This window comes from Schistocerca americana, chromosome 10 (genome assembly GCF_021461395.2).
Source record: "Schistocerca americana isolate TAMUIC-IGC-003095 chromosome 10, iqSchAmer2.1, whole genome shotgun sequence".
NCBI classification, from domain to species: domain Eukaryota; kingdom Metazoa; phylum Arthropoda; class Insecta; order Orthoptera; family Acrididae; genus Schistocerca; species Schistocerca americana.
In genome coordinates, this window is record NC_060128.1 from 168,367,164 (window position 1) to 168,388,213 (window position 21,050).

At 39.0% G+C, this 21,050-nt stretch overlaps 1 protein-coding gene across 1 annotated transcript in view; it reads left to right on the forward strand.

Annotated features, from left to right (window-relative positions):
* The window catches only part of LOC124552346 (DNA (cytosine-5)-methyltransferase 1-like), a 49,827-nt gene that overhangs the window by 3,185 nt on the left and 25,592 nt on the right, over positions 1-21,050 (forward strand). Inside the window, exons 3-5 of the mRNA XM_047126615.1 lie at positions 8,480-8,611; positions 8,689-8,891; positions 18,469-18,580. Coding sequence (XP_046982571.1) covers positions 8,480-8,611; positions 8,689-8,891; positions 18,469-18,580 — 447 coding nt within the window. The remainder of the gene's footprint in view (positions 1-8,479; positions 8,612-8,688; positions 8,892-18,468; positions 18,581-21,050) is intronic.

A 21,050-nucleotide genomic window follows, 5' to 3' on the forward strand; every position in this document is an offset into this window, starting at 1 on the left:
ATTTTAAACTATTCATTAAAACTTTAAATGAAACATGTCAATTAGTAAAACAAGTAAACAAAGTTATTAATCACAGAGTTGAGAATTTCCCTGCAGAAATGATTGAACTTAGAGAGAACATGAAAGTCTGTTACTACTCTTCAGAGACACCAAATTACAGTACTACTTAACAAAATACAAATGGCTCAGAAAAAAATACAGAGATCCCTTGATTAACCTTAAAGCTCTTGACTATGCCTATCAAATAAGCAAGTCAACCTGTGTTAGTAATACAGCCTGGAAAATAATGTATAAGAAAGTGGGAAACAGTAATCTAATGAACACATCGGCATAACATTAAAAGAAAATGATGATATAACAAATGATCCAAAAGAAGTGTGTGAGAAATTCACACAGACTTTTAATACCCTCGGCACAAATGAAACACACCACTGGGCACCCAATTTAAATGTTACAAAAACTAACCAATCTTTTTTCATCCATGGCATTACTGAAGGGAACCTCCTAACTTCAAGCTAAAATGTCTTGTGGCTGGGCTGACATTTCACATAAGCTGCTAAAGGAATGCAGAGGAGAATTAGTGAAGCCTCTGACACATCTAATAAATATCTCCCTCTGCCATGGAGAATATCCCGATCTTTTGAAAATCACCGAAATCCTCCGAGTGTATAAGAAGGGAATAAAATCTGACATGAAAAACTATAGGTCAATATCATTAACTGAGAGCTTGGGAAATTGTCAGGGAAAGTGATATTAAATTAATTTAAGGCATATTTCATCAAACATAATCTATTTAACAATTTACAACATTGTTGTAGAAAAGAAAGATCTACTGTAACAGCAGTAGCCTATCTTCATACATCAAATGTTAAGCAAGCTAGCTGAAGGAGATAAGGTAACAGGCACCTTCCTGGATGTGAGTAAACCTGTAGATACTGTGAATCATACAATTCTATTGCATAAATCAGAAGCATACAGAGTGAAAGGAGTACACTTATAACTTACTACTTCCTATTTGGAAGACAGGAAACAGTGTGTAACTTATAAAAAGAATGAACAGTTGGTAACAACCAAATCAACCCAAAAGATAATTCAATGTGGTGTGCCCCAAGGCAGTATATTGGGTCCTTTTCTGTTTTGTGTATGTTAACAATTTTATAGAATCGTAAAACTGCAAGATTGTAAGCTATGCTGATGATGCATCTTTTGTCAGCTTGGGCTATGATGTGCAAACTACTACAAACAGTGTTGAAATCAGTTATAATTTTCTGTCAAGTTATCTTACTGCAAATAAGCTACTCGTAAATAAAGAGAAGACAGCGACAATGCAATTTATGCTTAGCTATAATCAGAACGTAAATAGAACTCAATTTACATCTCCATTGGCCCTTAGATACACAAACAAACACAAATTTTTGGGTATAATTGTTGCCAAACACCTGACATGGAAAGAACATATAGACCATTTTTTGTGGAAAATCACTACAAATGTGTATCTACTAAAAAGCCTTCCGAGACCACGGTAGCTTGAGAAAAATATACTTTGGAGTGATACAGCCACATCTTCAGTATGGTATCGGGGTATGGGATGGGGCATCAACTGTTTATAAAGACAGTCTCCCCAGACTACAAAAAAATAAAAAAAACAAAAATAAAAAATAAAAAAAAAAAAATTAAAAGGGCAGTAAGAGTGGTAGCTGAGGTAAACAGAATACTAACCATCTATCCTATGTATGTCCTGCAAGAATTAATGTTTGTGAAACAAATCCAGACTATAATGTAACAAACAGTAATGTACATAGGTACAATATATGGAGAAGGGAAAATTTTCACAGAATTGCAAGTAAAATAAGGCTACCGACTGTAGTCCACATTCAATAGAAACCATATTTTATAACAAACTTCCATCTGACCTCAAGAAAGCTAATTTAAACACTTTAAAGTATAAACTCAAGCATTTATTAATAGAGAAAAGATGTTATTCAGCAGAAGATTTCAAGTTGTAATATCCCTTTGTAAAATAGTGTATACAGCATACGTTTGTTTTGGCAACACAAAATGTATAATTTATGATCTTCATACATTATGTCAATGTATGCATTTATTCTTCAAGCTTTAAAGTCTCTGTTAAAGAGCATATATAGCATAAGTTTGTTTTTCCAACAAAAAATGATAATTTCTGACCTTCACTATTTATATCAGTGTGTGCAGTTATGTACGTCAACTAACCTTTGTATACGTGAATTAAAATCTATGACAGTGTCTGAAAACTGATTGCTACATGGACAGCAAACAAACAAATAAATAAAAATAATTAAACTTCATAATATAAAAAAATAATTTTCTTTGTTATGGTTCTTAGTTCTGTACCATGCTGTGTTGATAGGTCTTTGTCTTCAAAGACATGTTGGAAACTGTTCATGGTATAATTATGAGTACAGCTCACAATTATATCATTAACAGTTTCCAAAAAAAGAAAAGATGCAGTACAAGTTTAATGTGCTATAGCATCCAAACTAATTAAGATATTCACAATATATTTGACTTTTGGGGCACACTATCTCACAAAGCTTTGATGCCATTCAGTCAATTCCAACATGTGCATGTTTGGTGGCATCCACAACAGCCAGTCTGTATTTGAGCTCTATCTACACTTGCATCAGTGATTTAGTTCTTTAAATCATTGACGTAGTTGACATGTGTTTACCAGACTCTGTCCTCGACTACTCCCATAGAAATAAGCCTGTTGGTGCAATACCAGGAAACCTAGGATGCCAGGGAATTGGACCATCCCTACCAATCCAGTGGCCTGGAAACAACCGGTCTAGAACATTTTGAACAGTCCAAGATCAGTGTGGCGGTGCACCATCTTGTTGGAAAGTGACTACATCTTGGTGGTCAGGCAGTTGTTGTAATGCAAACAGCTCCAGTATATCAGGATAAGTGTTAGAATTAACTATTTTCTGTTGAAAAAAAGGTCCCACAATGCAGTGACCTTTAAAACAACACCAAACACTTTCTTTTGGGCAGTTACATTGTTGTGCCCCAAATACGAACATTGTATGTGTTTACCTTAACATGCATGTGGAATGTTGCCTTACCAGAAAATGCTGGATTGTTTGAAAAATCTCCATCCTCCACTAAACATTGAAGAACATCCACAGCAAATTGCATATTTATGGCTTGTTGTCTTGTTTCAGTGGGTGCAACAGTTGCTATCAGCATGGATACATCTGTAAACATTTCAGAAGGACCTCATGCACAGTCACCCTAGGGATTTTGCAGCTGGTGTGATGACCTCTGAACGTATTTTTGGTGTTAATGTCAAAAGGCCAACCATTTCCATTTTGTGTCGGCTTCACTTCTTCTCTGTCATCCAGTGCAATGCTTCACATCAACGTTTCCTGCCTGCCTAAAATTCCTGTACCACCATCGTATTGACATTCACAAGGGTTGTCACTTTGCATAATGTTTGAAAATTCCTCTGAATCTCTGTATCCGATTTGATCTGAATAAACTATTCAACACACTGAACCTTTTGGTGAAATGTAGTCATTATGCTTCACTCATACATAATAGATACATTTTGATGATATACAACATGTTCAGTGACATGTAAGACTGACAGATGTGACAGCAACAGTGTATTACCAAACTCAGATAAACATTCGATGCCTAGTGAGAAAATGAATAAACAGTTTTATGGTGTTTTTGTCTGGGACATCTGGGAGGCATTACTCAGCTGCCTGTTTGGAATGGACACGCTTACTCCATGCACAATGGCTCCTTTACATGTGATGTTTGTGAGTTACATCTAAAGCATATCTGCTGAGTATAAGCATTTATAATGGGTGCATATAGTGTGGTGTCATGTTTGCTGTGTATGATGGTGAGGGAAGGGAGGGTATGAAACCTATGTCAGCATACAGATCACTATCAACAGTGTTCTATGTTCTGACTTTGTGAGACATTGCAGAGGGCTCTGGAATGTAATCCAGAACATAGGTACAAGGCCTGTCAGTTGGTAACATTACACCACCGTGTCCCGAGCCAGTTTTGCTTGAATGCTGGCTACCTCTCAGTAGTCAGTAATTTGATGGTCTATGGTATGTAAGGTAGCATACAAAGTATTTGTAACAACGTGAAATAATTTGCAAAACAAAAGGGCCTGGTTGCATTATTGATCTCTTCAATACTAGTGATAAAATAAGTAAAGAAAAATGATCTCACCACATATTTTATTGTTGTCGACATAGTTACATTCTAATCTAATCAGACAATCTGGCTGGAGTCGCTAGAAGTAGTAGTCATCTCTGTATGTGTTGTACCTGCTTGTGTGACTACGTGTGTCTATTTCTCTTTTTTAAAGAATGCTTTGGCCGAAATCTCATTTCTAACAGTCTTTTCATCATCCCTGTCTGCAACTCAGTGTCTTATCTCTCTGATGAGTAGGAATCTATGGTTTTCATATCATAAATATTTTAGTCATAGTATATTTCTGCACTTTGTGAAGTTTAGAATTTTTACATATTTGATCATTTGAAACAAGTTGTCAAACTTTGCACTGTTTTGAAATCTTATAAATATCTGCTTGAATAATTATGTTGTGTTTTACAGATAGTACTACATTATAGATAACTGTTTACCTCCAAAAATCTGAGTTTACGAATATAGACTGCCAGATCATCAACAAGATATCACTGCTGACAGAGTTGAAGTTTGTGGTGTCTGTAAACAGTTCAGTGAATGGTGTCATATCTGAACGGCAACTTATTGCACGTGTGTATGTGCATGCACATGTGTCTTCAGAGACTCGAGGAGAATAGATACACGGTATGCACTGCATGTGACTTGCTGTGTAAACAGACTGCGACCAGTTGAACATAGTCAGTGTGAGAGGAAGTGTCACAGCGCAATGGAGCAACATGGAAACATCAAGTAGTGTTACAGATTGGGGAAGACTGCAATGGAGACACATGGAATGTTGGTGCAGGTGTACCAAAGGGAATCTGTGAGTAGAAAATGTGTTTATGAATGGTTTAAATGCTTCCGTGAAGGAAAGGAAGCAACTGAGGATGAGAGAGATTTAGGTTGGCCATCGCCAAGCAGAATCTCAGAAGAGATCGAGAAAGTGCAACAAATGCTGGCACAAGATCAGTGATGGACTCTCAGATTGATTGTGGAGGAATTGGGCATTATCAAGGACACGGTGCACACCATCACCCATGATAATTTGGGTAAGTGGGAGATCTGCTCCCAATTTGTGCTGCACCAGCTCACAGACAAGCAGAGTGCAAAATGGATGGAAACATCTGGTGATTTCATTTCCATCCATTGCTTTTGAATACCATTGTCACAGGAGGTGAGATCTGGTGCTGCCTTTTTGATCAGTGATGGAAACGACAATCGATGTCATGTTATTCACTGTCTTCCCCATGACTAAAAAAAAAAAAAAAAAAAAAAAAAAAAAAAAAAAAAAAAAAAAAAAAAAAAAAGCCGTCTGAAAGAATCCAAGGTGAAAACACTGTTGATTGCCTCCTTCGACAACAATGGCATCATCCACAAGGATTTTGTTCCTGCAGATGAAACCATTAATGCTACATTTAACCAGTCTGTTTTGAAGCACTTCCTACAGCATATCTGGCGGGTTCAGTCAGAGTGGCACAGGACTGGAAAATGGATTCTGCTCCATGATAATGCCCCTGCACAATGCACAATCTGTGTGTGACAATTCCTGGTGCAGAAGATGGTAACTGTTCTTGAGCACCCTCCACACTCCCCTGATCTGGCTCCTGCGGACAAATTCCTGTTTTCCTGCTTGAAGGTGGCCATGAAAGATTAACGTTGTGCAGACATGAATGCCATCAAAAATCATGTGACAGCTGTTCTGTGATTGATTCCCCAGGAGGCCTATGCTGATAGTTTCCAGAATCTATACGAACGTTGTCAGAAGTGTGTTGTAGTGGGTGGCGGCTATTTTGAAGGGCAATAAAGAACATTTGTTTGTAACTTTTGTTTTGTTTGTTGTCTGATAGCATCCACCAAACTTTTTAGACACACCACATCTCTCCCCCTCCCTCCCTCCCCCACCCCTCTCTCTTCCACCCTGCCTGCCCCCCCCCTCTCCCTCCCTCTCTCTCTCTCTCTCTCTCTCTCTCTCTCTCTCTCTCTCTCTCTCTCTCTCTCTCTGTGTGTGTGTGTGTGTGTGTGTGTGTGTATGTTTTGTAGCTCTTGGAAGATGGACTATACCCTAAAACTCAGGTAGTAATCATTCTTTTCAACCTGTCTGTCTACAACTTGATACCTATTCAGAGAGTAGTGGTATGTTCTGATGTAGAGATTTGCATTCCATTCCGAATTTTCAATTAATTTATATGCCCTAACTGTCCACTAAATTCTTTTCATTTGAACGTGTCAATGTTGTTTTCAGAAACCAGTGAAGTATTGAGATAGCCAAAAGTTTATTTAAAATCAAACAATGGAAAATCCAGGATGGAATGTAATAATATTTCAAAAAGATAGTCGCTACTCACCATGTCATGGAGATGCTGAGTCATAGACAGGCACATCAAAAAGACTGATGAACAGCCAGAGACTGGCTCCAGCTGCCAGAGATGTGTGTGCGAGTTGCATTTGCATAACTGTGTGTGTGTGTTTTGTCTATTTCTGACAAAGGACTTGTTGGCCGAAAGCTCACTTTCTGACAGTCTTTTTGTTGCACCTATCTGCAACTCAGCATCTCCACAAAAGCTTATTTAATAACGTAATATTAAAGATCCAAGGACCAGTTAAATTTGTTTTTCATTAAGAGTCTGTTGGTAGTTGATTGCTTCGCCAACTGCATTCTGTGACCGTAAGAGTGCTGAGGGTTTCTTTTTGCGTGAGGTGAATGTAAGTGAAATCAGCAAGAGTTTATACATTCTGCAAAAACATTTGTTACATTCTGAATACATAAGATACACAGTCTACATAGCCCATAGCCATATTTGGGCTATTTCAATTATTGATGTGTAGAATTCACCATAAGGAATGAAATTTGTGGGCGAAGTATACACATCATTTTTACTTATACTTTCATCCCAAATAGTCTATATATGAGTACATGTCAGGCCAAATTAAAGAAATCTGTTTATGAAATTTCCAAAATACTTCTATTTATGTTTGGCAGTTATTTCGTCATACGCATAATAATAATAATAATAATTTGCTGTGATATGTAACTTTTTTTGTGAGTTCTATCCCTTAAATGGTTCTCTGACTACCTATTGTTACATAGACATATTTATCCAATCCCAGTGCAGAACACCCCCCCCCCCCCCCCCACACACACACAATTTTATTAGATTGGTGCATAATTTTATAGCATTTTTATTTTGCTCTTGATATTCCAGTTACTATGGACTTATTTATCAACTGTCATTTTTTATTTGTAGTTATCTGTTGCTATTTGAGTTTTCATATTGTCATTTTGTAACTTGGAGACAGTGAGTGGAGCTACAGATGCTAGAAAATGGAGTGCCAAATGGATAAATCGGAAAATTTCTGCCATATTCTTCTGTTTGAGCTCAGTAGAGGGGTGATGACAGGAGAGGCAGCCAGAAACATCTGGTCTGTGTATGGGAACAATGCCATTGGACCCAGCACAACAACGAAATGGTTTTCTTATTTTAAGGATAGTCATTTTTTATTTAGTGGCCCTCCACATTCAGGAAATGAAGATCACATTAATCCACAATGATCCATGTACAAAGACTATGTACAAATTTCACTTTCATTCCCTGTACAAAGATTAGCAAGCATCCACAAAAGATAATGTTATGCATCTTGTGGAACATTGATGATGTGTTGTACTACTAATTGCTTCCCCAAGGCATAACCATTGATGCCGAGATTTATTGTTACCAACTGAGATGTCTCGCAGACACAGTGCAGGAACGATGACTGGGAAGATTGCATGAAGTGATGCTACTCCACAATAATGACCACCCGCATTCAGCTAGACTGATAAAAAACATTATAGAGAAGTTGTTGGGAAGTCATTCCGCACCCACCTTATTCATTTGATCTTGTACCTTCAGAGTTTAACCTTTTCCACTCTTTATCGAACAACCTTCTTGAACATTCATCTGTGGATGAAAATGGCCTCATCTTAAAACAACGTGATTTGATTTCAACAGTCACGGACTTGAAAAGTTACCTCAGCATTGGCTGACTGTTATAAATAGTGAAGGAGAATATATTATTGGTGACTACAGTGTCTGTTATGTGTATCTGTTATGTTTATTAAATGGAAAAATACTGTGAACTTAAGCACCAACCCAATATTTAGTGCAATGAGACAAGAAGTTCATCAATGGAGAAGAAATATTCTTGGTAGACTTCCCGTTGGACACAGGCATGAATTACACTGTCACTTTAGAGACAGAGGATATCATTTCACTAAGGTACAAAGAAATGTTTACAGTATTGTTCATTTCAGGGGGCCATAGAAAATAGTAAACGTCAGCAGCTCCCACAGAAAGGAGAAGTTGACCTGATATGTGGAGGACCACCATGCCAAGGTTTCAGCGGAATGAATAGGTTTAGCGAAAAGCTATATTCACGTTTCCAGGTTTGTATATATAAAATGTATTATGTAAAGTACATGAAATTTATTACCAAAAATCGCATAACTGCTTTTCATTTCAGAATTCTCTGGTTGCTTCTTTCCTGTCATATTGTGATTATTACCGGCCAAGATTTGTTATCATGGAGAATGTTCGCAATTTTGTAGCATTTAAGCAGAGTGTGGTTTTAAACTTGACTCTTAGAGCTTTGCTAGAGATTGGTTACCAGTGTACATTCACAGTACGTCAGGCAGGGAATTTTGGTGTGCCACAGAGCAGAAAGAGGTCAGTATACTTACCTAATAGCAGTAGTTACATTCACATAGTTTATTTAAGTACAGCAGTTCCCCATGTAAATAAACTGAATTATTAACCTTTATTTTGTAATTAAGAAAACAGTTTGGATTTACTGTAAGTGTACATGGATAATATTTTGGTGTTAACATTCATTCCTATCAAATATCAATTAGAAAGTATACTTCAGAAAATGAAGGGTATGAAATCTGCTAGGACTCCAATTTCACTTTTGTAAATAGAAGAATAAAGTATCTGCTTAAACAAGTTGAAATTTTACCTATTCTAAACTTACGCAATTTATTGATAGTCTACATTTTGATAATGCAAGGAGAAATAAAATAAACACAAACAAATGGTTAACACTAATTTTTGTTTCACCTCCTTTTTTCTTATTTTCTAAGCTAGCTGTCTGTGGTATCACTGTTCTTAATAATTATCTCATTAACAGCACAGCTGAAATTACTGAAAGTGAAATGGACATCAGTGAAGAATCTTGGTTGCCACAAATAACATGTGCAAGAGTGAAATGGGCGATTTGGCAACTCTGGAAATACATGTTATGAATCAGAAACGGGGAGTTGTGCCTTCTGGACAAAAAACTTTTGCTACTGATCCCAATATTGATGTTCAGTTGAGATGGTATTGTGGACTGGTGAACAATGCACTGTTGCCGCGAAGACATTTTACAAAACCAATAAGAGCTACGTGGCCATGCAGTGTGTATTTCACACTCATTACAAGATCACATATCGTGCTCCAGTCCTGTTGGCACATGCTATCAAAATATGGGTACAGAACTGTGAGGAAGCAGGTGACATGGTGCAAAAGAGGAGTGGAAGTACAAAACACACAGGGAAGCCAGAGTGTTGCAAGAGTGGGAGAAGCCTTCAGCCAAAGTCCCAAGCATTACACATGCAAGCGTGCACTGGAACTTGATGTATCAGATTGCAATGTAAGGCAAATATTGCACAAGGAACCGCAATAGAGCCCATACAGAATTTGGATAGTGCAAAAACTGAATATGGAGGACCTCCCAATGAGACTATACTTTTGCTGGGAACGGCTGGAACTCATGAGTGACAATTCAGGCCTGTGTGACAATATGATCGTAAGTCATGAGGCCAGTTTTTATTTGTCAGGCTTTGTTAACAAGCAAATCATTAGATACTGGTCAAAGGGAAAAACCTGAAATATGAAGGTGAATCAAATATAAATTGTGTTTTTAGTTTTAAAAATTCAGTTACTGACAAACAAAAAGCAGTCACAGTTTATTTTTCCACATAGTTTCCCCCTGTATAAATACATTTTTTCCAATGAGAAGGAAGTTTTTTTTTTATCACAGCATTGTAGAATGAAGCTGGTTGCATCAGGAGCCAACTGTGCCCTCATCATCTTGAAATTGGTGCCCTCCTAGAGCTTCTTTAAGTGGTCCAGACAAACAGAAATCTCAGCATGATAGGTGCAGGCTGTAAGGGGGATGATGGAGCTGAGCCCAGCGCATTTCCTGTACTTTGAAGACTGTCAGAGCTATAGTATGAGGCATTGTCATGGAGGAGCATCTGTTTGTCTTGTCTTTTATGTTGATATCCATTCCTCAACTTCTTCAACAGCATGCAGTAGGGCACAGCATCATTTGTGCATTGCCACGTGGGGTAGCCGTGCGGTGTGAGGCGTCTTGTCACGGTCCGCACAGCTGCCCCCATCAGAGGTTCGAGTCCTCCCTCGGGCATGGGTGTGTGTGTTGTCCGTAGCGTAAGTTAGTTTAAGTTAGATTAAGTAGTGTGTAGGCTTAGGGACTGGTGACATAAGCAGTTTGGTCCCATAACATCTTACCACACACAGTTGAAAGATTCTTACCAACTGACACTCGAGTATTGGTTTTCACTGAGGTTGCCTTCCCCTCCTTCTCCATTATCTTGATGCCTCTTTTAAATCTGTGAGTGTAGTGGTGGACCCACATTTCATCACAGGTGATAATTTAACTCACAAATGCATCACCTTCTTTTGCAAACTTTGCTGTAAGTCTCTGCAGACCTTCAAATACCTCAACTTCTTATATTTGGTCAAAACGTGAGAAACCCATCTGGATCACACTTTATGGAACTGTAGGTCATTTTTGATGATCACTTCACAGCTCCTTTAGCTTATCCTGGCCTGTTCTGCAATTTCTGATTCTCTCATCCATTGATCACCCTGAAGGCTGTCTCAAACTGCACAAATGTTTTCCTCTGTAATGCTGGTCCAAGGACAGTGATCATATTGCTGATTTTCCACATCTTCTCATACTTACCTGAACTCTTTATGCCAGGCAAACACACATGTCTTTGACAATGTGTGGTCACCAAACTGTGCAGTCAATCTCTGGAAAATTTCCATCACTTGAACTCCTTCATGAACAAGAAATTTTATAGTTATGTGCTGCACAGTGGAGGGGTGCACTTGTTGCCCTGCCATCATGAGTTACTGATGAAGCTGTTGGGAGTATGTAACGGCTGGCTCTCCCCACTCCTAACAGTCCCACCAAACAATACTAGAAGCATGAGACAGGCCCTGTGAATTGTTGATGCTTAGGAACAAAAATTGATTTATATTTGATTCAACATTGTATTTCATGAAAGTTAGAAAGTGATAATGAGGTGTGGCATATCATCATTCCAAATCACAGAGCCTTATTTATTTGAAGACAACTGCGGCAATGCTGTTATGCAGAACATTGTGTTCGCAAGTCAAACCATTTCCACGTGCGACAGTTCACCGACCTTCCTGTAACTGTGAATGTATTCTTCCAATGAGATGGGGCCGCAAACCGTACCTCACAACATTCCATTAATGTAGTACAGAACATCTTTCCTTCCCATCTCATCTTCGAGAAGGAGACATTTCCTTGCCTCTGAGACCCCTACCTTTTGACACGTGATTACTTTCTGTGGGGTCATTAGAAATCTCAGATCTTCTTATGTGACTCACCACACACCATCCAGGAGTTAAGGATCTTATTCGGAAGGAAGTTAATCAAATTATAGTGTCGGTCCTGCAAGATGTGCTGTCTAATTTCCGTAAAAGGCTTGAAATGTATCTGAAGGAAAATGGCAGCCACCTGCATGACGTCACTTTCAACTGATGGGCATTTTAGACTGTAAGCATTGTAAACTGATGTATTTTTTTATATCGCTGTGAATAAATTTGTATTGCTGGTGGAGATTTCACACACATCTTCTGCACCCATTATTTTGCTGTTTCTTCTGAATATGTTGCAATTTTTGATGTGATGGTTATAGTGAGACCTGAGAACCCATCTGCTTTTTTCTGAGTAATTACTGGTTGGCTATAATTAAGGTGCAGCTACTCATGTAGCTCCAGTGTGAGCTGTAATTATCGTACAGCAGTGAAACTTGGTAGATATGCCAATGTGTTAATACGGAACTGACTTATACTGGAAAAAAATTAATTCCAATTTTGGCCACCAGGTGCAAATCTGGCTCTGTATAGCACCTTTTTGACATCTCTGGTGCTCATACTGAAGAAATTGTGTAAGCAGCAGTGAATAATAAAGTCAACATTATGCCTTTCTCACTTGTTTAACTTTTCCTGCCCAAATCCCGTTCCTAATCATTTTGTATGGAAACATTCTAGTATGTATTTCTCACATTCCAACCACCACATTTGCACATGCTGCTCAAAATTTGAACTAATTTTTTTCCAACAGAAATCTGCTCTGCTTTAATGCATTAGAATATCTACCTATCATAAAACAATTACAGCCTACACTGGACTTCTGTGTGTGGTGGCACTTTAATTGTAACCACCCAGTATGTAGCATCTACACTGATGTGACAGTGTGACAATATTCCTTCATCTCTTGCTTCCAAAGATGTATTCTTCCTCTTGCTTTCTCACTGATGGTGTCAAACCAGCAGTTGACTCACCCCCTTTTTACCTTATGGTGAGCAGTGACACTGTTGCTTGCACGATACACATTAGTATGGCTCTGGCCTCTATTTGGATCTTTAGCATCTCCTGCTGAGATGTATACTATTGTTGAATAAAACAATGTAAGCAGTTCAGTCTGAGATTAGATGACACTGTGTTTTCTGAGTGACAAATTTGTCAAAAAATGGGTAAATATGATAATAGTTTCACAATTTTCACGCAATACACTACCCTTTTGATTAGGTTTGTGCTGCACGTACAGCGGCATCACTTAATAACCAGAAACTATTTAAGAACTGAAAATGATGCAGCAAATATGAGGTCTGTTCAAAAAATTCCGGAAGATTTGTAATTTCGCGCCAGTGATATGTTGGAGCGAAATGCATTTGGCATCCCTGCACACCTATGTTTAGTGAGTAACTGCCAGAAGTTTCATTGTTGTATGTCTATTAGTTATTGTTCAGTGCTGAATTGAGTAGAATGTTGTGTTGTACAGGCTATGAATTTAGAGATGGCAGAGAAGCAATTTATTTGCATTAAATTTTATGTGAAACCCAAGAAAACCTTTACAGAGACACATCAAATGATGCAGAAAGCCTACGGTGATGAGTGCTTCAGCCATACCTGGTGCTACAAATGGTCAAATGTTCAAATGTGCGTGAAATCTTATGGGACTTAACTGCTAAGGACATCAGTCCCTAAGCTTACACACGACTTAACCTAAATCATCATAAGGACAAACACACACACCCATGCCCGAGGGAGGACTCGAACCTTCGCCTGGACCAGCCGCACAGTCCTTGACTGCAGCACCTTAGACCGCTCGGCTAACCCTGCATGGCTTACAAATGGATCACACAGTTTTAAAATGGCCATACAGAAGTTAAAGATGACTCTTGTTTAGGATGCCCTTCGATGTCTACTGATGACGCTCATGACAGGAACATCAACAAAATTGTGCATGCTAATCAAAGACTGACTGTCTGAGAGACTGCAGAAGAATGTAACATCTCAGTTGGATCATGTCATGAAATCTTGACACAGCATCTTGGAATGCATTGTGTTGCCCCCAGATTCATTCCACAGCTCATAAGCCCAGACCATAAATACCTTCGCCTCGCAATCTGTGTAGAGTTTTTGGATCATGCTAATGAGAATGAGATGTTCTTTAAGAGAGTCATAATGGTGATGAGATATGAGTCTATGGACCAAGACAAAGATTCAGTCTTGACAATGGGTCAGGAATGGTTCTCCAAGACCAAGAAATACTCACCAGCTCAGGGCAAATGTCAAAGCCATGCTGATACTTTTTGTTGACTTTGAAGGATTAGTTCATCATGATTTCATGCCACAGGGACAAAGTGCTAATCGATGGTACTATCAGGATATGTTGGAATGCCTGCAAGAAAATGTGAGAAGGAAACAACCTGAAATGTGGAGAGAGAATTGGTGGCTCTTGCATCACAATGATGCACTCACACATTCATCCCTGTTGGTGCTTGACTATTGCACAAAAAACAAAATCAGTGTGCTGCCTTGTCCTCCATACCCTCCAGACCTGGCCCCTGTGAGTATTTCTTTATTTCCAAAGTTGAAAACTCCATAGAAAGGACGAAGATTTACAATGATACACGAAATAATATTCCTAGGTGGCACTTCATGTGATCCAGCAAGAGGCATACCGAGAATGCTCCCGGGAGTGGAAATGACATTGGTAGCACTGTATAAATTTTGGAGGAGAGCATTTCAAAGCAGACTGTGCACAATAAGTAAAATGTAAGTGTAGAAACATTTTGTGGACAAAGTTCCGGAACTTTTTGAGCAGACCTTGTTCACAGTCCTAACACTGTGTAAAGAGGCACACTGATACATGATTTAGAGAAAGTTTGTAAGATAATTTGTGTAATCATACTCTTTTTTTTATTAACAGACTTTTTGCTGCCTAGTTATACTCTCATGTGGAGCCAGAGGTTTTCTAGAACTTTTCATTTTGTTGCTACTGTCTGTGCCACACCACCATATGTACCCTTTCTTTCCCTTCAAAACTGCTCACTTACACTATCATCTGTTTCTGACTGCCCATTTTAATGGTGGTGTGAATGAAGCCTTGCACACTTCTGCATCCTCTTCAGTCACTTTCTTTCTTGCATTAGTGTAAGTCTGTTTCTGCTGTTTGCATATTTCATTTAGTTTGTCTGAATTTTGTTTATAGATGTCATCTTTAACACATGAATAATTGTTCCTTAAATCTGCACATAGTACTACTGAATGTGGTACACCATGAGTTCCCATTTGAAAGGCCTGTCTCTCTCTCTCTCTATTCAGATTTTTCTCTGTTATCACTCTGAATACAGAATTGACATTACCCACAACACTTAATAATCCCTGTGTTATTCTGTTTGTTTCCTTAGTTCCCCTTCACAGTCAATCTGGGGTGAAGTATCAACCTGCAGGCGCTCTTTCATCTTGTGGCTCTCACATAGTAGTGTAGTCTGTTTACAGTGTTGTTCCACACTATATTTCTGTGTTAACACTGCCATTCAGCAATACTCTCATCAGTACTGTTCAGTAAGACTCTTCTTATTTTATGCAACTTTGGTGTATTATCTTATTTCATTTTATGTTTGTTTGTCTCATATGTCGATTCAATTCTGCCGGCTGCACATTTGTTAAATGAGTGCAAGGCTAAGTGAAGACTAAGTGAAGTTAATTTTGGTGATGGAGAGGAAGAGTAGCCCAGACAAGTTAATGAATACAACAGATTTTTCATATTTCAGTGGTACATATAACCGTGGAAGAATATATTCCATGACCTGACATTCTGAATCTCAGCTTAACTAAAAAGCATTAATATAGAAGTATTATGAAAATGTAGTGATGTTGACTCACAGAAGCCGCAACAAAATACTGCCAAACAATTAACCTTTCAGCCAAAAGGCCTTTTTCTGAAATAGACAATAGACAAACACACACACACACACACACACACACACACACACACACACACACACACACACACACACACACATTTATGCAAGTGCGACCCACGCACTCGTGACCACTGTCTCTGGCTGCCGAGGCCAGATAGTGGGCAGCAGTGCACGATTGGGAGAAGCAGTCATGTTGGTGGGTGTAAGGGTGAGGCTGGGGTGAAGAGAGGGAAGGATAGCAGGGTAAGGGTGTGGGACGATGAAGTGCTGCCTGGGAGAGCATACAGGGTGCCCTGAAATGAGGGATGTCCTACCCACTATCCTTCCCACAGTGGTATTTTGCCGTCCACCGAACCTACACAGTATCCTCGTCCATTGCTACACAAACCCTGCTCCCAACCCTTGCCTCAACACTCACACCTCAGTAATAGACCTAGATGCAAGACCTGTCCCATACATCCTCCCACCACCACCTACTCCAGTCCAGTCACAAGCATCACCTATCCCATCAAAGGCAGCGCTACCTGTGAAACCCGTCATGCGATTTACAAGCTAAGCTGCAATCACTGTGCTGTATTATACATTGGCACAATGACTGACAAGCAGTCTATCTGCACAAATGGACACTAATAAACTGTGGCTGAGAAACAACTACCCAACATAAAATTCTTCATTTCAATGGCTTCACAGCCTGGATCCTTCCCACCAACACCAACTTTTCCAAATTGCACAGGGGGACCTCTCCCTGCAGAATATCCCATGTTCCAGTAACCTTACTGGCCTCAATCATTGTTAGTCACTGTCCCCTATTCCCATTCCAGCACTACACAGCCTGCTATTCCACCATCATACCCACAATCTTTTTACTTCTCTTCCTCTCTCTCAACCATCCAGCAGCAATCAATATGCTGGTGGACGAATGGAACTTCCTACCACAAGAACTCCTTAGGAACCTCATGGACAACATGGGAGCACATGACAAAGCATGCATTGCCACCCATGGTGATCATACATACTATTAAGACCCATGTCCCACCTGTTGTAATGTCCACAAGACCATAATACATAGATATCATTGTCTTTGAGTAAAAGTGTCATTTCTGTTGGCCTCCTTACATATTTCTCTCAGTTATCTTCTGTACTATTGTGTAGCACTTCTCCCTATGTATACCAATGTATAATCCAAGTTTTGCTGAGCTGTGTTCCTTTATACTGGACACATCATGCTAAAGTTACTTTCATCCTTAACTTTTGCACACCAGTGTAAATTAAGTGATTGAGTTCAGAAAAAAATATGCTAACATAACTATTGTGCTAAATTTGGTAAATATTGGTTTTCAAAAGATTTAATTTTTTAAATTGTACTGGTGAAAAACTGCACAGGTGAAAAATATATATTCGTATATTATTGAGGTTTATGATAAACAAGAAGTGTTTTGAGCAAACTGATAGCCTAAGCACATCATACATGGATCTAGAAAGAGTCAAGTTCTACATTAACTGGCAGAAGCAGCCTCTACAGGCAACTTGAGTAAAGTATACTAACAACAAATTATGCCTAGTGTTAACCTGCTCAAAGTCATTCTTACAGAAATTACTTCTATATTTCTTTATATGTGAATATTATACACATCAGAATGTATGTGTAAGTCATTCATGCAGCAACTACCTACTTCAGATTATCTTTCTGACATACAAGTGAAGGCTCAAAGCAAATTGATGTTGTGTCTTACTTGCACTGTTTTCTAATGGAGCAGTCTTGGTATACTGGTTTTGAATGTTGAAAGTAACTGTATTTCCTAATTTTTGTTTTACTTTCTATAATTATCAAATGCCTTTCATAATTACTGTGAAATAGCTGTCATTTTGCTCTACATTGTAGCCTCACTTTAGTTAGTCTGCATAGGGGATGCAAACTTTTGTGGAATCAGCATCAGGTTTAATGACTGTCTAAATTTGTCATGATGTGCAGTGCTGCAATAATAATCATGACAGTAACTGACAAAATGTGTCTGCTGCTTATGCCATGAATAGTTCTTAGCTTTTCATGAGAATAAATTTGATACTTCATCTTTTTTTTGAAGTTTAGTACATATGTCTCTGTGATGTTCCATTTACTTGTCCATTTGTTCATTGTTATAATAAATAAGTTGAGTATACTGTCAGTGAAACATAAAAAAAATCTATGAACAGGAATAGTATTATGCTGGATAAGAAACAAACCAAGGGCAGTTAAAATTTTAGCTGATAATTTTGCAAATCTGTTTTGTTTCATTGGGTTATGTTGTATAACAATTGTAAAGATTTGTGATAAAACAGTTTCAGTAAGAAACCACTCACTTGAAATATAAATTGAGAGCTAATGGACATCCAGCCAAGTATCATAGCTGATTCAGTTCAAGTGACATCAAATGTTTTTCAATGCTTCTGAATTAATTCACTTTCTTGCATCTCCAAAAATCATATGAATATACTCCTTTGAGGACTGATTATCAACCTGTTTGATGTTAGACTGTAATTTGTTGCATGATATATGACAGAAATGACTACTTTTAATTTGCTACTCATACACAAAAATTTGATATCTGTTGAATTGAAACTATGTTAAAAGTAAAGCAAAATTAAGTAATCTACTTGCAGTATGACAAAGTCTTTAATTTGGTATAAAATTAACATCACACTAAGGTAAATATATTGTGTTCCAGGGTAATACTCCTTGCTGCAGCTCCTGGAGAGCTACTGCCTAGCTTTCCAGAACCTACACATGCATTTAGTCAAAGTTTGTGTCAGCTCAATGCGGCAGTAAATGGACAGACAGTAAGTGTTACTAAACCGTAGCATATATATTGGTTAGTGCAAAAATAAGACCTTTATCATTAGGTATCACACTGAAAACACAATTTCCATTGTGATGAATACCTGCAGGAGGTATCTTTAAATGAACATGTTACAAGGTGTGTCCATAAAGCAGATTCCGATGACCAGTAAAGAAAGCCAAAACATCACTAAGTGAGAAATAATTATTGGAATATTTACATAGATTCACTGGGTACTTCTCAACATAGTCACCTCCACTGTTGAGGCATTTATTGTGCTGCACTAACAGTTGTGTGCCCGTGTCATAAGAGACTGTCACCAATGTGTGGAGCCACAAAGTCACTTCAGTCTCCAGTTCTGCATAATTGTGGAAATGTTTTCCTGCCAGAAAAAGCTTCACGAGATGGAAGACATGAAAGTCAGTTGGGGTGTGGTCGGGACCACAGCAAGGCAGACGAAGATCTCCCTTCCGAACTGATTCAACACATTTTGTGTGATGTTGGCTGCACACATATAGCATTTAAAAGGAAATTAAAAGAATTTCTTAATGGCGACTCGTTCTACTCATTAGATGAATTTTTGGATATAGTAATTGGGTAATTTCACCAACCCCCATAAAAAAATAATAAAAATAAATATTAAGTGTCGTGTAGTATTTTGTGTATTGTAATATCTTGAATAGACACCTTTTATTAACCCGACACATTCCACATCATTACGAAGTGTTGTATTCATGATCTATGGAACGATTACTAATCAAATCTAATCTCTAATCTACGGGGCCTTGCATTGTTGTGCACAAGTGTAATACCTCTTGTCAACATCCCACATCTCCTGTTCCGGACCACCCTCCTCCAATTTTTCATTGTCCGACAACACTGACCAGCATTTACAGTGGGAGAGGCAACTATTTGGAGGGCATAAGTAGAGTTGGTTTTATTTCAAGAGGCACTCTCCCATTTTGCTCCTTGCCTGTTTTCCTTGATAGGATGGTAGTGACCTGTGGTCACTGGTAGGCACAGTGGAAGAAGATTCAAAATTAGTTATTTATTTCCGTAAACACACAGTTACCATCTTGACTCGTGGTTGGCACGTCTGTCAATGCCCGCCGAGGAATTGCGTCATAAGTGGCCTTCACCCCGCTTGAGGCAGCTGACACCACACACTGTGGCACTAGTGGTTTGCTGTTTTGGTGGCCCCAGCACTGGCTGTACCACGATGTCACAGCAGTGAGTGATGGTGGTGTGTGTATTGAACTTTCACACGCTGACTTGGGAGGTGCTCTGTCTCCTCCCGCTCACCACCATTCTTCATCGTCGGTCATACCGTGATAATTGCCATCTAGCTATCAAGTTTGATGATATTGGCGTGCCATCCATGAATGCTCCGTTCAGTCTGCTGGAATGTGAGGAACACTGGTGTCCTGGCCCTGGTGGGATGGAAAGAGCCCCAGGTCCTCCCATCTGTGACAGAAGCAGACTGTGGTGTTGAACTCGGTGCTTCGTGATTATGGCGAGATACCCATCTCTCTGTGTAGCAGCTGTTGTTGTCAGTAATGTGCAGCAAATCTACAACAGAGTTGTGCGTTGCAAGATGTCACTCAGCTGCAATCAGGAAATCGAGTGTGAACATTATGTACGCCATCAATCCGTCTGACCAACTGCCTTATGAGCTAAACTGCTGGGGTATTTATGGAGTGAGGTAGTGGCTAAAGTTTATCCAACATCATTCATTGTGACCACACCGTAGGGCTCGTTATTATGAGGGTATCAGCAGTTTTCCTTCTGCCATGCTTGCTTAACGAGTTTGTTAGAGTATAGAAATGATTCATAAAAGCTCTTGGTACCATTTGCTGCATTTGCCTTAGGCTTTCTTTTGTCACATAACAAAGGTGATGTGACCCTGTCTGATTGCTCTGACCCACTACATTCAGCTAAAGTCTACTGGCTGGCTCACCAGAAATGCCAATGTTGAGTTTTGTTCTGACACAGTCTCCGAGGCAAAATGTTTTCATTGTGGCCACTTTGTCTTGACATTGCTGTAATGAAGTGAGATAGCTTTACTCAGGGTCTGTGAAAATTTTAACCATTTTACTGTCCTATACAAGGTTGGTGTGCAACAACAGTCTCCCTTCATGGCAAAAACTTACCAGGAGGGCACCACATTGGTCCCAGAAGGCAGTGCACATGATTTTTGACAGAGAGTGCTTGGATTTGGTCTTCACAGGTGAACCACAATGCCACCAATACAAGGACTGTTGTTTTGTTTCTAGTGTGCCACGCTATTCCCACATTTCATCGCCAGCGACAACACGTTTGAGGAACTCTGCTATTGGCTACTGCTGTGACTCGATGTTTGGTTTTGTGTTCATCTGTCTGTTGCCTTGGCACCCATCTTGCATACAGTTTCTGAAAGCTGAGCTACTGGGACACAGCTGTGGGAACTGATGCGAGAATTCTCAAATCATGAA